The 16,487-nt window shown below is 40.1% G+C and overlaps 1 protein-coding gene across 7 annotated transcripts in view; it reads right to left on the minus strand.

The window, feature by feature from the left end:
• The window catches only part of ncam1a (neural cell adhesion molecule 1a), a 267,592-nt gene that overhangs the window by 31,361 nt on the left and 219,744 nt on the right, over nucleotides 1-16,487 (minus strand). For 4 of the 7 annotated variants that reach the window (XM_084373255.1, XM_084373256.1, XM_084373258.1 and 1 more), the window contains 3 exons: nucleotides 15,022-15,189; nucleotides 9,019-9,144; nucleotides 3,886-3,933 (listed from right to left, as the gene is read on the minus strand). In XM_084373255.1, the coding sequence (XP_084229381.1) occupies nucleotides 3,886-3,933; nucleotides 9,019-9,144; nucleotides 15,022-15,189 (342 nt within the window). The remainder of the gene's footprint in view (nucleotides 1-3,885; nucleotides 3,934-9,018; nucleotides 9,145-15,021; nucleotides 15,190-16,487) is intronic. The other 3 variants (XM_084373257.1, XM_084373259.1, XM_084373261.1) reach the window with 1 other exon arrangement.

Genomic DNA, 16,487 nt, shown 5'->3' on the forward strand with positions numbered 1-16,487 from the left:
TCTCAGCTGCCAAGGAAACCAAAGTGAGAGAACAAATGCAAGGTGAGACTTGGAAAAAAAAAGCAAATGAAATGAAATGTGTGAGCCCGATTAAAATCTGCAGCATATGTTGTGCTGTTTCTTTGCAACAGCGAAAATATATCATTGCAATTTAACAGCTCCAAGGAACAGGTGTTTTGGTGCATTTCAATAATACATGTTTTCTTTCTTGAAAAATAAGTTGAGCAATCCATCTAAGTTAAATGACCGGTGTACTGGTGCCTCTATGGAAAAGAGCAACCGTATGAGAAAATTACTTCACAGATTGGGACCATTAAATCAGTCCTGTACAAGATGTAGTTCACTTTGAATCAGAGTTGAAGGACATGCTGTAACAAATCGCTTCGAATGTATTTTAGGTAGCTCGGAGGAGTCAAAATAAAGACCCCATGGCCACTTGATGTTAACACACTCTCTGTATCTGGGTATCTTATCTGGATGTGGACTAATACATGTAAATGCATGTTTAAATGCAAGTTGAACACACAGGGTCAAAGAGTTAACAGCCCTGGTGTGTATTTCCATCATGTTTCCACTCCCAACTTGTCATATATGGCAGCTCGGTTGATGGCCTTAGGCGTTAAACTTTGATGCTCTACCCACCCCTCTAGCATCAGTTTTGCATATGAAAGATTCTGTGATCAAGTTAGCACTAGTAGGTTATTATGCAACATCTGGTTAGACTTCAAAATGAATCTTGCTGACACACAGTTCACATATTGTGATAAATTATGACTTTTGGACTGTTATTAACATTGTGAAAACATTGCGATTTTGGTAGGTTTAGGCACCAAAACTACTTGGTTGGGTTTAGGCACCAAAACTACTTGGTTGGGTTTAGGCAGAAAAACTACTGGATTAAATTTAGATACAAAAAGTACTTGGTTAGGTTAAGGTACAAAAAGTTTATACTATGTTTTTTTATACTATGCTTAGCTATGTTAATAGCCTATGAACTGAGTAAACTCAGCTTGGTCACTATGACCCATAACCACCCCAACCAGCCCCAGACTCTGACTATTCTAACTCTTTATACTACTGCACTAGAGAGGCACTTCAAGAACTGATGCTAGAAGGATATCTACGGCGTCAAATGTAGAACCGCAGGGCCATTGACCAAGCTGAGTATTTGATGTGTTGGGAGTGAGAACGGGCTGGTATTTCTTAAATTATTACATATTTCCAATATACAATTAATCTTTAAGGCACTAAGAGGAGAAAAGTGTTGCGTTGTTACTTTACAACTGCAATGGAAACGGGCAGTGATCATAGTTGGCTGGAAGGAAGAGAAATTCTTAAGATGAATGGTAGATGATGAAATACTGTTGAAATAGTGAATGTGTGCTAAATACTTTATATTTACAGGATAGTCTAAAGATGGATGGAGATTTCTAATGTCTCACCTATGAATCTCATCTAACAATCTCTGTTCTGAATGATCACTGCTGATCTTACCATCTCAAACTAAACAAACAATAAAAAATTACCTTCTGTTGGCCAGCGAAGACGACATCATCAGCACCATGCAAGAGCCATATGACAAAGTCACATGATGTGCACGCACATGATTGGTTGAAAGAAAAACATAAAGGGGGAGGTGGGGAGAGGCGGGGGGGCACATGGGAAACACAAAACATTTTTGAAATGATGAAAACATGTTAACAGAATTAAACAAATGAACAAGAATGGTTAAGACAAAATGACGAAAGGAAAACAAACAACCAGGAGAAATACATAAATTGATAAACAGATACTTTGGATACATATAAAAACATGTTGCTGAATGTATGAAGCAGTTGCAGGCTTTTGGTTTCGGTTTTTGGAAACATAAATCAATGAATATGCAAACGAATGAGTAGATGTTGATTTTAAGTTATAGATTTGGGATATAACCAAAACTATTTACCCAGAACTGCCTCATGCATCCAGATAATCAACAGCCTTTCCTCTGACAGATTTTCTTCAAAGTCTAATATTTTAAGAAGTGACATTAATGCCCGATCTGAATTTGAGATATGGTCGGCTTTAACACCGTGACAGCCATTAAAGACAAAAACACAGTTAGTTTTCGGGGAGGCAAACAAGAACTCAGGGTCAAGAAAAGAGCAGAGGAAACTCTGCAGCTTTGAGCATACAAACCATGCCAACTAAATATGATAAACAACACAGCAGACAACAGTGTGAACACATGAAATTTTGGGAGAAAGAAGGGTCTGCATCAGATGATGGTCTAAAAGCAATTTTGCTCCGAGTGATGCAATTGCAGAAAACACAGAGTAGTCGCTGGAGCATAGATAACAACTACAGTCTTGGTCCATCTAAAGCCAAGGCTGCATATGACAAATGTTGTTAAAAGCGTCGTCAGAAGGAGAGATTTAGTTAGGAACACTGCAGGGACACAATCTTCTCAAACAGTACATCAGGATCTCAAAAGGAGCAACGAAAGACATGCAAAAGTTACTGTGAGGACCTTGTACCAAACACACAAGAACACACAAGTTATGTTTGGTTACGCACTGCACACTGTTACCTCAAATGTAACTAACATTTTTGTAAACCTCAAATTAAAGCAATATGCAGTCGGATATGGTTGCCTTAAAGCACTAAAGTTTGCACAAATACTGACAAAATATCATCATGTGCTTGCAGGGGCTGATCTGTGTCAGTCTCTAAACAGGCAAAGGAGGCCTGGCTCAGTGTGTTTCCGAGCTGTATTGTTAAGGACTCACTGTCTCAGCAAGATGATGAATTTCCTTCACATTACCGTCTGCATAGACAGGCCAAATCCTCAAGACCGCTCTGCTATGAATGGCAGATGATCTGATACTCTGTCTGAGCTGAATGGACACAATGATGAGAAACACTGACGGGTTCTCGAGTAAATTCAACATCAACAGTGACAGTGTGGTTCAGATAAGAACTCTGGCAGAGAGGCAAATATCGGTTCGGCAGTTAGGAAGGAGGAATTTCTGCAGGGTGGTACCTCGCTTTTTGGTACAGTCATGCATTAAGCTAGACTATCAGAGGGATATAACAACAAACCGAGACATTTAGATTAAAAAATAAATAAATTGAAGAGCCAATTTCCAAACCAACTATTACATAAAGCATTAGTGCCATCCCATAATCATAAGTGGCAACTGCAAATGTTAAAAATAAGTAGTCTAACTTCCACACTTCATACACTGTCTCTGTCGTGTTGAGAGTAGACTTCTGGGGTGTAAAATAGTGTCTTTAACAAAATCTGTGTTTAGTGGCCTTGAATGACAGACTGGCTAATTTATCTTCACAGGGCAGAGTTTTTCAGTTGAATTTGACATTGACGCTGACAGGAAAGAAAACGGCACCCACAGTGAATATCATATGACACACACACACACAACACACGGTGTTAATACGGAGCCAACTATCTCTAAATGTTTATGTCAAATGCCATGAGTGTGCTGTGTCTACTATCAATCAACAGGTCACACCAAACATAGAATAAGACCGATTTAATCTACTTCATTCCAAAACAGTCAGAGCATTAAGTAGTCATAATAAATGGACACACTGTGTTAAATATATCACACACGACACTACAATCAGGTGGTTAGAATGTGAACCTTCATGTCTTTGACAAATGTTAGTAAAATCATAAATCCATGACATTTTCAAGACTGTTAGCAAAGCTAGTAAACTGCCACACTCAAATTGCAGTTTTGCTGTGGCTGTACTCTACAGGAGGGTGTATGACCTCGCCTATGAGCCACACCAGAAATACACGAACATCTACACTAACTGTGAAGCCAAGCAGGTAAGAGGTGAGGAGAGACACAGTGCACACTGCGTGACTGGCATACTCACTAAGGGCCATACTGGTGGCAGCGATAGGGGGTGGGATCTCTGATGAAACTGAAAGATGGTGAAAACATGGTGAGAGGAGCTGGAGTTCTCCTCGACAGGAGCCACTGGGTCAGCACTGGGTCAGTTTAGTTTTTATGCTGTCTCAGTGATAAAGAAAACTCCTCTGGAACACTCCCGTGGAACAATCACTCCTTTTGTTCTCCGGGATCTGTAAGCACACTCACCGTGCTATCCACTGTGACGCAACAACACGGACGTCTTATAGATTTTTTGTGTTACATCATGTGCAATGGGAATAAAGGCCCGTCTCAATACAGAGTTTGCCAAGTTTAAAGTTGTGTTCTTGGGAGTTCAAACTCAGAGCAGAGGACGCAGTACCATCAATAAAGTTAGGATTCTTTAGCTATCTAAAGCAGTGATAACGGTACAGTAAATACCTTACCAAACTTTATCTAGACTAGAGAGTGTGACTCTGACAACAATGTTTATTATCCATATGGAATACTATCAGGGCACGGCTCCCTAAATACTGGATGGTGGCAGCCCACAGCTCCTGAAGTGTTAGGCTGGGATGAAATTTCCCAAAAATACAACTTAAAGTTAAAAAGGAATAGGTTTACTTCTCATTTTAGAGCTAGTGCCTGTGAGCGTTTAAGTTTCTTTAATGCTTACTGAACACAAAAGAAACAACAATGAGAAACAAAGATAGGAAAGAACAATGACTGCGTTCTTTCATCTATTTTGCAGTGCTTGTAAGGCTTATCCATCCCGTGCTGCATTATTTGTTTGGCAGTCTGGCAGTGTAGGGCGTCAGCTTCCTTTCCTTTCATACCTATGCCAGCTGCCTTTTTTTTTTTTTGTGCCAGTGGTTTTGTTTACAGCAACAACTAGCAATTACTTCAAGTTGTCAGATTTCAACAAAGGCTAGCCTACACTCTTCTGGAGCTTCTTACAAGCAAAACACAATCATTATTATTCTCCTTAAAACCACAAATGCACATACATAACTTATTGGTCCAAAACTGAATGATATCCATTAACAACAAAGAACTTGCTGGCTAACGTGAGTGCGTTTTCATAAAGTAGAAAAGCTGAATATTCGTGCTGGTCATTTTCTGAATATGATCCAAACCAGGAAAAGACTCTTAACTGTGATTGGCCACATCACAACACCAATTAGGGACAGGGGATTTAAGAGCAATTTATAAAAAAACCTTTTCCTGTGAAGCAGTAACCATTGGCTCTGTCCAAAGACAGCTGCAGCTCCTCCCCGACTGCACCTAAACAGAAACTAAGGAAGCCAGTCTTTCTTAATGTGCATTCTTGCAACCTCACAATTGTCGTTAATGGCCATTACCAAAATGAAAGCACAGATGTGAATCTTAAAGATAGCTGGGAATTGAAGATCTGCACATTTTAACCGTATGTTTCCATTCAGGGAGATTTATGTGCAAAGTTGCCAAAGTTGTAAATATTCTAATTCCACAGAATTACACTTTAATCCTCTTCCATGTCTCTGAAGACAGAATACCTTCTCTAAAGACCTGATATAACACTCATTGGCTGAACTGCTGCAGTGCACAAGTGCATTACACTTTGTACTAGAGAGACACCACAAGAAATATGTTACGAGCAAACAATACTTAAGAAGCACTTACAAACAAACCTGAAGCTACATTAGAGTAACTAAACGGACTCCTGTCCTGACTCATGAGAGCTGATATTTTTGTTTCCTGTAGCAATTTCTGATGATTTCTCGTCCACGGAAGACATGTTGTGATCATTGTTACATTACATGTTTCTTTATAAAGCTGTGCAATGGTGAAATCAAAGCAAACAAATGCAGTGGAGATGGAAACAAGTACAAAGAAAAATGAACCAGAGAAGACAGGGAGAAAAGAAACTTACTTGTCAAAGAATACTCTGAGAAGTCCAATGGAATACAGAACAGATGGAAAACCATGATGAGAAAACAATAAAAGAGGGAACAAAGACAATGAAATGAGAAACATGAACAGTGAAAGAGGGCAGCTCTGTCCTGCCACATCATTAACCCTCTGTCACACAGCTACTGTGCCTTATTGGACTTTCTGTCAACAGCAAGTCGTGCTTCTGTTTGTTCTGCAGCTAATACTGGTACTGTATCACCATCCAAATTAAAAATTGGTCTTTTGACCTCAAGCTCAGATGCTACTTTGGTCACAAAAAAGGGATTCAGTGTTTTCTTAAAAAGACATTGGGTTTATGGATGACAATCTTCCAGTGCTACTCTCAGACCAGTCGCCAGCAGTAAATGTTGGCATTTTCCATTTCTGCAAACCACGGATAGATCCACATGTTTATGGTTCATACTTACCATACTTACCATTCTGCCATTTTTACAATAATGTCATGTCTAAATCAAATTGTGAGATTGAGGGGTGGTGGTGTTAAAGCTCGGTGAGATGGCTAATGTTAATGAGACAACTTCCAAATGTGCTTGTGGCGACTGAACCAGGTGAGCCAAAATGTGCTTAAATCTAACCAGACCATAAGCACCATATTTTAACAATATAAGACTTAAAATTCAACCTGACATATCTGTGGTTTGCAGAAACATGCATCGTGTTTTCACTGGATTTCTGTAAATGATACAATCTAGTTAGACTAGAATAAACTCATCAGACACTGACTTTCGCTAAAACATCTTGAAGTAGGACAAAGTCTCTCTCCGGCTTTGGGGAATCAGGCCAAATAAAGAGGATGCGGAGGGGAGCTATTTCTACAGAAGCAGTGGGGTGATGAAGCACAGATGGAGGCATGACATAGAGGCGGGTACTAACTACAACAAAGATTTATTCATGACCCTGATTTTAAATGCTGAGTGAGAAATAGGTCTGCTGTCTAATTGTAGCTGGGAGAAATTTGCTCTGCAGAGGATGGATGGATGGATGAAAGGATCATTCTGGTTTAGTACAGTTTTGGTATAATATATTTGCTATTTCTATCCGTAAACACAACATGTGACGCTTCATCTAATTTGGAACATAGTCAGAAAATCAGAAAACAGAGAAACTGTCAAACTATTTCCGACTCTCCATTGTTAACATCCTTCTACATGTACAGATTAACTCTCTGCATGCACAGATTTCCTACACAATAAGGGGTTATTACCAACATTGCTGTTCACGTTTTGTTGAACCTCAAAACTGATAGCTCATTTACAGACTCACTGATCACGTTACTGATCTTTTTTCCTGGCTTTGGTGGAACAATGTTGCCATCTCCCAAATCACAGAAGTTACTTTGGGGATGACAGTGCAATCATAGCCAACTACAAGTACCACCTTGTGGTTTTATGACTCCACACACCAGTCAACTTTCTGTTCCTGAGTTATGGCTTATGGCCAGAACATTTATTTTTTTACATAATTCCATGATATCAAAGTGAAGCTGACTTCTGACCTTTTTGAAATAAAAAGTCATAACTTTAAAATTAAAATTTTGTTCTTGAGTAATGGCCAAAAGTGTGTTCACCTTTGACCTTTGGCCAGCAAAATTTTGTCAGTTCATTCTGGAGTCCAAGTGGACATTTGTGCCAAATTTGAAGAAGATGCCTCAGGGCGTTCTGAAGATACGGCGTCCACGAGAATGGGAAGCCATGAGGTCACAGTGACCTTGACCTTTGACCTATGACCACCAAAATCTAATCAGTTCATTCTTGAGTGCAAGTGGATGTTTGTGCAACATTTGGAGAAATTCCCTGAAAGCGTTCTTGAGATTTTGTGTTCACAAGATTGGGACGGCAAACGGACAACCCAAAAACAAAATGCCACGACTATCGCCAGCACGGAGGCACAATAAATCTGACTTGAGTTATGATAAAGCAGAATTATGCTTCAAACTCTTTGTGTGGGTTGATTAAACGTTTCTTAGACCGCCTTGTTGATGACTTACTTCAATCCACATTGGATTTAATGTCTTATAATAATAAAGAGTGATCGTTCACAACTGCTCGAGAACTAACACCATGCGCCCGCCATGAGACATAGGGAACAAGGACTGTAAAAGGTCCATTACCACACTAATTATTTTTTTGAAGTGAAAACTCCCGTGTCACAATGTGATTTTGCCATTATCTGGTATTAAACACTTACTGGATAAATGTAAATAGATTTTCGAGATGATTGGGCCTAATTTATTCTTCAAATAGAAAACATTATCTCACATAATTGCACATAAACAAACAAAGTTGACACATTTTATGTCAAGCTGACAGTCTGATTGGTGATGACAGGTGTTGTGCACCTGCTCCTTGATGTAAGGTTGCAGACGATGCCATATGTCTGACACAGCTGTGATTTGACGCAGGATTATTCACCAAGAAGAACTCCTATGGTGTGAACAAGACACAGCACGGTGCTCGATAAAATCTAGCAAACTGCTGCGGGGTGTCATGGTCGTTTACGAACAAATGCAACGCGGTTAAATCTTCTCTCATCTGCCTGACAAGTAGGCATTCTCCTTGTATCTCCCTTGTGACTCTTTCTCCCGCCATACTTTCGACCAAACAGAAAATTTCCTCCTCTGCCAGCATTTCATCATGCGCTGCCATTGCCGTCACGAAATATAAACAATCTTCAGCAGGGCTTGACCTCTGGCTGCTTTATTAACAATGCGAGCTGTCACTGAACTATAAATACAGAGCTGACACTCCACATTCAACTATAAATCAACCTTAAGAATGCACAAGTACTTCCCAGAATGCTCTCACTAAATCACCTGAGTTGGGCTAAAAGGCAGGACTCTGCAAAATGGAAGGATGCACAGTCTGCCTTCCACACCCGTGAGGAAAAAGACATAAAACACTGTTCAGTGATGAAGGATACACAAGTTATACTTTGCAAAGTTAATTAACCACATTAGATCATTAGAAGTGGCAGTGGCATCATGAGTTATCGTTCCTTGTGACCTGGCTGGAGAAGGACCGCACTGGGGCTTGGCGTGAGAATAGAGGACTGTAGGGGTGAAAGCATCTGGGCTCAGCTAGACACGAGCAGGCGGTAGAGTGAGCAACAGCATTAGGTTCAAAGCATTGGGGTCAGAGGAGCGCTTACTGGAAGCGGGGACACAAGCGGCGAGGGCAGTACTTACGGACTGGCTCGGTCGTGAAAGGTTTGGCCGGGGTGCTCTCGCTTTCGCCTTTGCCGTTGATGGCGGAAATCCTGACCTCGTAGGTGGTCTCTGGGTTCAGGCCCAGGATGGTGATCTGGTTCAAACCTGTTGGAGGTGAGGTGGTGTTATTCCATGCAGGAGTACAGGTAGGAAATGCTGAATAAGGAACAATATATGCTATGGTAAACTGTGCAAATGGTCAGTTCCTTCTGTAATAAAGTAGTATACACTGACTGCAAACACAGACTTTATTAGACATTTAACCAAACATGCATACATGTATTCCTGGGAGGACAGTCTGCAACTGGTCCACCTGCATAATATTCAAAAGCAGATTTTCTGTCAAAAAGTCCCTGAAACAAACACCAACGGATCTCAAATACATAGGGTTAGGCTTTTCATTTTCGAGATGAGTTTACTTGTCTTCTGTATCTGTATCTCTCAGTTTGCATTTTTTGTTTGTTCCACTGATTCTGTGTGATCTTAAATTGCTGACAATTTTAATTTTTGTAATTATTCCATGTGGGATCTAAGAACTAAGAACCACTTTGTGGAAGCTAATTGGGTCTAATTTTGTTTACACAAAGCCTTGTTTTCCCACTTATAATCATCAATGTGAACATAACTGAAATGTCTTACTCATACGTATATGCGCAAGTCTTCCCTTGGTTGCTATAATACACCATTGCAATTACCTTGTCATTGTCTTTTTATTTTTGTTGCTTTCGCTGTGTTTGTGTCTTTGGCTCCTGATTTGCTTTCTCCTCCTGTTTTTAACATTCACTACCTACTGCTGTCTTGCATCTACCAATCTGTTATGCTTACTCTATTATGTTCCACTGTGGTTATTCAAGAAAGATTTTCACAACTCCATGAGAATGAAAAATATGCTCTCAGACGTCTGTCTAGCTTGAAATGTGACTATTCTGATGTATTGATTTGTACATGTTGATCTCAACTGACAACATAGGTGTGAGCTGTACGTGCTTTTACCACCGGTGCTGTGATCATTATTTCGAGACAGAAAGTCCATTCGTTGCATTTTACATCATTTCCTGCAAGTCGCCTATGAGTCCAGGCTGGCTGAAACTCGTCATGTTCACTCTGTACGGGCAGCAGGACTTCACAGGTACGCTGTGATATACTCCGAACTGAATTTGTCCATGGAGACTCGATCGCCAATGGAAGCAAAAGAAGGCAGATTGTGCTGACCAATGGTACACCTGCATGTAATAGTGGCCATTGAGCTCAAGGGCAAAGCAGAGTGTCGTGATGACAAAATGCCAAGGAAAGGGCAGGTTCTAATTATAGTGGGGTTTGGTGGTGTATGAGAATAAAAGATTAAAGATAAATTGTAACGCAAAAGTGTGACATGTAGTGCAGAAAGAAAGCTATCAGGGATGTATTTATAGCATTTAAAGCTTTTTGATAGCTTCAAATACAATACATATCATGTAAATAATTTATTTTAGTGTCAAAATGTGGTATTTTTCCTCTAGAGGTGAAAAGAATACAATTTTACTGGACATTTCTATATCTATTCATTAGTATTTCATTAGACAGACAGTGTTATTTCCATATTAGCAAGGCACCGTCGAGATTTCAATCAGGATATAACGTGTGTCTGACTTTTGTCATAAAATGATATCTCACTGTGTTGTACAAAGAACAGTAATTTCATGGCTGAGAACAAATTAAGGCCCTGGTGCAAAACAGCTTAGAAATATTTTTCGATTACGCTGACTCTTAGAAAAGTCTAAATGTGTTTCGCATTAAGGTCTCAATCAGAAACACTTGCAGAATGAACCAGGCGTAAGTGACTGCTCGGGGAGGCTGTATGAATACAGCTAAAATGCAAGAGGCCAAATTAATTCACAACTGGTCTTTTAGCATCACCAACATCAGTAAAACTGATGTCACCGCTGAAACCACTCATGTTCAGATGAGATTTCCAGCCGCTCTGAGTAATTTAGCTCTGATTACCACCTGCCGGTTTCCTCAGCTTCTCCAAAAGGTTATCTCCACAAATCATAACAATCGTTACAAACTCGACTGACTTTGGTGTGTGTTAATCATTGTGATGCTACAGTGAAAGCCAACTGCAGCATCAAACACTATGCGCTGCTGTCTGAGAAATCTATCATTGAAGGTATTACAGGCAACGCACATCAGAAATGATGATAGTCAGAGGCAAAACTGGAGGTTTCTTGTCACCGTGCAGCCAAACGCAACGGACGTGAATGGAATTTAAATTTGTGGTGCTCAGGGCATTGACAAATTTCACTCCAAAAGTTTAACAGCAGTGTTTTTCAAAAATCTCCCAAAACATTTAGCTACCAATAATAATGCATATACCTTAAATTCAACAGTTTTAATGTTTTATATTGTTGAAAGTGACAGTTCCATGTCTTTTTGCTGTGAATGTATAAGAAAGCTTAATCCAAAACACAAAATACACACAGCCGAAAGTCAGACACTGTGCCTTAAAAAATAATAAGGGCTTCTTTAAGGTTGTGATGTCTCAACTGTACAGTCAGCCATTCCCTCAGAGAAGCTGTGGTTTCAAGAACACAAGAGCCGTTTCTCAATATGCGTTCTTCTCTGTACTTCTGTTCTTGTGGACTTGAGAAACGTCATCAGCGCCGGACCAAGTACTGTTCCAATTCAAAGTTCGCATCTGGCCAAGTACGGTCGAATACCCCGGATGTGTTCTTGCCCCACCCGTTTCATCGAGGATGCATCGGTGGAGACTTGTGTGGACTTTGGGAAGTTACGTATCCCAGAATGCATTTCGTGATAGCCGTGGCCGAGGAGCGGAGCGGACCGTCCTCCCGTTCTCCCGTCCTCCTGTCCCCTGGGAGTTCACAAGTTCGAACTTGGCGTACTGGGTATTGAGAAACGGCTAAGGAGAGCTGATGTGGAAACACCTGTGAGAGCTGACCAATCAGAGCAGACAGGGCCCTGTCAGGAGGGGGGGCCTTAAAGGGCCAGGTGCTAAAACAGAGCGTTCAGATAGAAGGTGAACAGAGGTCCTGCAGCTATGACTGGTATAAGAAAATCATGTGTTTTTTGCAACATTACAGCAAGTACACATTTTTCTAGTAAACAGCCAAAATAAAATCATGAACCTGAAGATTAAAATAACATGGAACCTTTAATGGAATGATGTTCGACCTAAGAAATAGTCCCAACAAATGAATACTTCTCTCAAAGAGGTTTGTCCAGAGCAATTGTGAAGATGGCAGTTCTGATATTCTCCAATAATCGACATGTCTTTGTGCCAAGAAGCACTTTATTTCTTTTCATATCTGGAGTCGTGAATGCTAAGATCATGAAAAAGAGGAATCTCAGGACCTCAAGCGCAATAATAAACTGGTAAGAAAAAAGTTACACAGCTTTTTGATGTGTTTGTCTGTGTGGATTATGATACTGCTGGAAAATATTCTTTTTTTTTTTTTTGCCAACAAATCCCGCAAAAAGACCAAAACCAACAATGACAAGAGTCGTTTGTGTCGGCAAAGCCTCATCTATCTTTTTTCCCTCTTGTCATAAAACTCAGTTGATACACAAAAAACTATTATAAACACATCACTGTGGCACGCTGACATGTTGCTTCATTACCATGAACACAGTGGCTGTAATTTATTTTGAATCAGTCCCGCATGTTTCTTCCTGCTGTCTAAAATAGTCCCCAGCAAAGGCACTGTTCATTTTACCACAACTTAATATTTTGCTAAAAACTACCATGACCGGCTTTTTTATTAAATCATTTGACCAGTTAATAAATTAAACTATATATTTGTCATGTGCTTTTCTAAAGATTTAAATTTTCAGGAAAAGGGGGTTTGGGACTTAACACATTGTTAAGCCCCATCACATTGTTGGTTTTAGTCTTTTTTGTGAGATTTGTTGATGATCGAAAAAAATTACACAAATGACAAAGACGCAATGTATTCATTACCGTCTGTGCACGCTCGTGACATATTGAAATGACATCAAGCCTGCTGTCTTTATGGTTTATGGTTCTATTTGCCTTAGAAATCTAGCTACGGTGTATTGATGTTTACTACAGACCCTACTGTATATGATCCAGGCACATATTCAATGCATAAAACATAAAATATGAGGTGTTAATAGACATGTTTACAGTGTACAGTATAAAGCATGGCACATGTACTTTAACTTGTAGCTTTATGAACACCCACACTGCAGATGTAGGTATGTATATATGGACCCACAGTGATGGGTGTGGTATCTATAGCAGGCAGTACTGCTTTCAAACATATGATGGCAGCCCTGGTTCACAATATCATGAGAGACACTTGAAACTCAACAGTCCTTGTGTTGATTGACACATTTTTACCCACTTAATAATTCTGTATCAGTAACAATATACTTCCTTTATCACTCACATGTTGTAGCTTAATAAATAACTAGGCCTTTGGTATTCCTGATTTTAAAAATGAACGTTATAATCACACAATACAGTGCAACGGACAAGGTTCATTCAGTGTATGTGGGTTTTGGAAAGGCTTTAATTCATCAGATGTGGAACAGCTGATGTGGTTGAATGAGATATTTTTGCTAACGTTTTCCTGTTGATGCATGGCTGCATGTGTTTTGTTTTGTGTATCCGCTCGCATGACAGGCGGCTCCTGGGCCTTGAGCTGACAGCGGAGCCTGTCAGCCCTTGACTGATACGTCCCATGTGGCAGACAGGACGAGAACCATCCAGATTTGTAAGAGCCACAAACCCTCAGTGGGACGGGGATATTATCTGGGGCCTGTCAGCGTCTGAGCTGACTGTCATTTAGGCTACACTGTGTTCCACCTCTCCTCCTGACATCAGCTACTGTCATGTTTGGATTAACGGTTATTGCTGGCTCAAATGCTTTCTGCAGCTTTGGCCCATATTCCTTTCATGTAGGAGATGCACTCTAAAGAAAGGGAATCTAGAATAATAATAATTATTATTATTATAAAAGGTAGAATTGCACTCAGTAGAGTGCATACCTCCACCAAAGCCCAATATTCCCATTAATTCAATCAAGCCTAATCCAGTATCAAATTAAACATATTTAAATCCTCTGGATCTGTATTTTTACCCTCATAGATACTTAAATTCACAAGATTTTTTAGATCAAGATCCATGCATTATTTTTATTCTTATTATTCTATCTTATAATGTTAAAGTAAGCAGGAAACATTTCTGGATCCATCCCTTAATCCACCGAAAGTTAATGAGGTCTATTCTGGGCCGAGAACCGTCCTCCATCGTCAATCACAAGGTAGCAACATCTCAAGCATTCCCGCTTTATGGTCTACTTTAGTCTAAATTGGACCATAACCCACAAAATGTCGAAAAAGTATCAAAAAAGACTTCAAACCAGCGATTAAGACCATATACTTGTTAGGAAACCGTTCACTAGAGTAATAAATACAGTGAGAAGTAGGGTTATTTTCTCATAAGCTTACATAAAATCTGACCTCTTCTTGAAAACCAGAAGGCACGTCCGCATTAGCCTTTAGTTTTCAGACTAGAAGCGCCATTCCTTATTTTATAGTCAATGTTTCCAAACTGATTTATTGATACATTTTTTCAACGGACATCGGATACTGAGTAGAACTTTCTCAGAGAGGCAGGATGCATTATGACTCATGATGCGTCTAAGATGGTCTAAAAGATGTACTAAGGTGTAGCTAATGCAGGTGATGCATTCTAAGAGACAGCAGAAAACACTGAGCCCGAGGACAGAATTTAATAACATCCCTCACATCCATTTTTTGCCTGATTAAAACCTTCTTCAAGGCTTTCAGGGGAAATGTAAGTGGTGATGACTCAGGGACTTCAAGACTCATTCGACGGCGAATCACGTCAGAGCAGAAATCTACGTCGCCGCATGATGCAAAAAAAAAAGAGCACAAACAAGTGAAGAAGTAAATCGAGGGAGGGGTTTTGGTTAGAAGAGATGGGTGACTCACCATCCTCAGCGCTGTACTCCTTCTCAGCCCAGTCCTGGCCAGCCAAGCGCCACTGCACTCTGTACTTGATAATGGGCACCCCACCTGTGGCTTCAGGTTCCCCAAACTGTACCACCGCTGTGCTGGAGAAAGGTTCCACCTTATAAAGCTCCGGTGTTGTAGGCACATCTGCAACAGATGGAAAAAAAACAATATTTTTCTTCTTTTCACAAGCTCATCCAAAGAACTAGCACTGAAATGTAATGATTCACAAATACTCTGCTTGATCATGTCAGATATGTACTTCAGCCATGTAAACAGGATGTTTACAGGGAGACTGATTAGCCCTCACACTCGCTGCTGTGAGTAATATGACACAGATTGACATTATATAGACATATAATGTAGCAAATAAAACTTCACTGACAAACTAAATAAAATAATAACTTATTCGCTTACATCTTGCGTTATGACCAAGTGAATGGAATCTATTAAATCTGTTGTTTATACCGCAAGAAGAGCCAGCATTACTCCAGCGCCTGCACCGGCTGCCTCTCAGACACAGGATTGACTTCTAGGTTTTTTTTATTTGTTTTTAAAGCCTTACACCGTCTGGCACTCCTGTACATTTCACTACTTCTCTGCTCCTACTCCAGCTCGAGGCCTCTTAGATCCTCAGAGCAACTGACTTTAACTGTTCCACGATCAAGGCTATTGAGAGATCTCGCCCTTGCAGTGGCAGCGATAAATCTCTGGAACAACCTTCTGCTTTAAGTCAAATGTCCCCCCCCCTACGCTGACACTTTAAGAAAAAAACTTGAGACGTACATGTTTTAAATCCCCTTTGTTTGCTCTTAGTCGCTTTGAAATTCATAATATTTTATTTTTTGGTAATTGGTAACACAAGTTGATGAAGGTCATGGTAATATTAAGTGCTGTATCGTAGGCAACTGGACTTGTTTCAGTTTTCACACAGGCTTTATTCTGTCTTACATTTCTGCTTTGTATTTTATTTAATTGGCTCTAATTGTTGTTATTGTGACTTTTTATGACATGACATTTGCACAGCACCGGTATCAAGTGTTGTTTTTAATTCATTTGATTTAAAACTTGATTGTAACATTTTATGACAAGCTACTTATTGAAAGACAATGAATACACAGCTGGGTGTTATGTGAGAGGATTGGAAATAAAACTTGTCGGCCTTTAAAATAAAGCTTGATGACAAGGGATTCGGTCTCTATACGATGTAGGGTTACAGGACTCTACAGTCATGTGCGCCTTATGATACTGTCTATGTGCTTTGGCAGGGATTGAATCACATTTAAAAGCCTTAGAGGAGCTAATGGGTTTGGCTCAGATTGATACTGGCCACGGCAGCAGCCACTGATAATGTACTGTTCCCAATCAGCGCCTTTCACAATCGTGGCGCTGGCAACCCTTCGGTCACCAAATTGGTGAAGATCCGTTGGACATTCCTGAATGAG

The sequence above is a fragment of the Pagrus pagrus genome (genome assembly GCF_965226575.1).
Source record: "Pagrus pagrus genome assembly, chromosome: 14".
Taxonomy (NCBI): Eukaryota; Metazoa; Chordata; class Actinopteri; order Spariformes; family Sparidae; genus Pagrus; species Pagrus pagrus.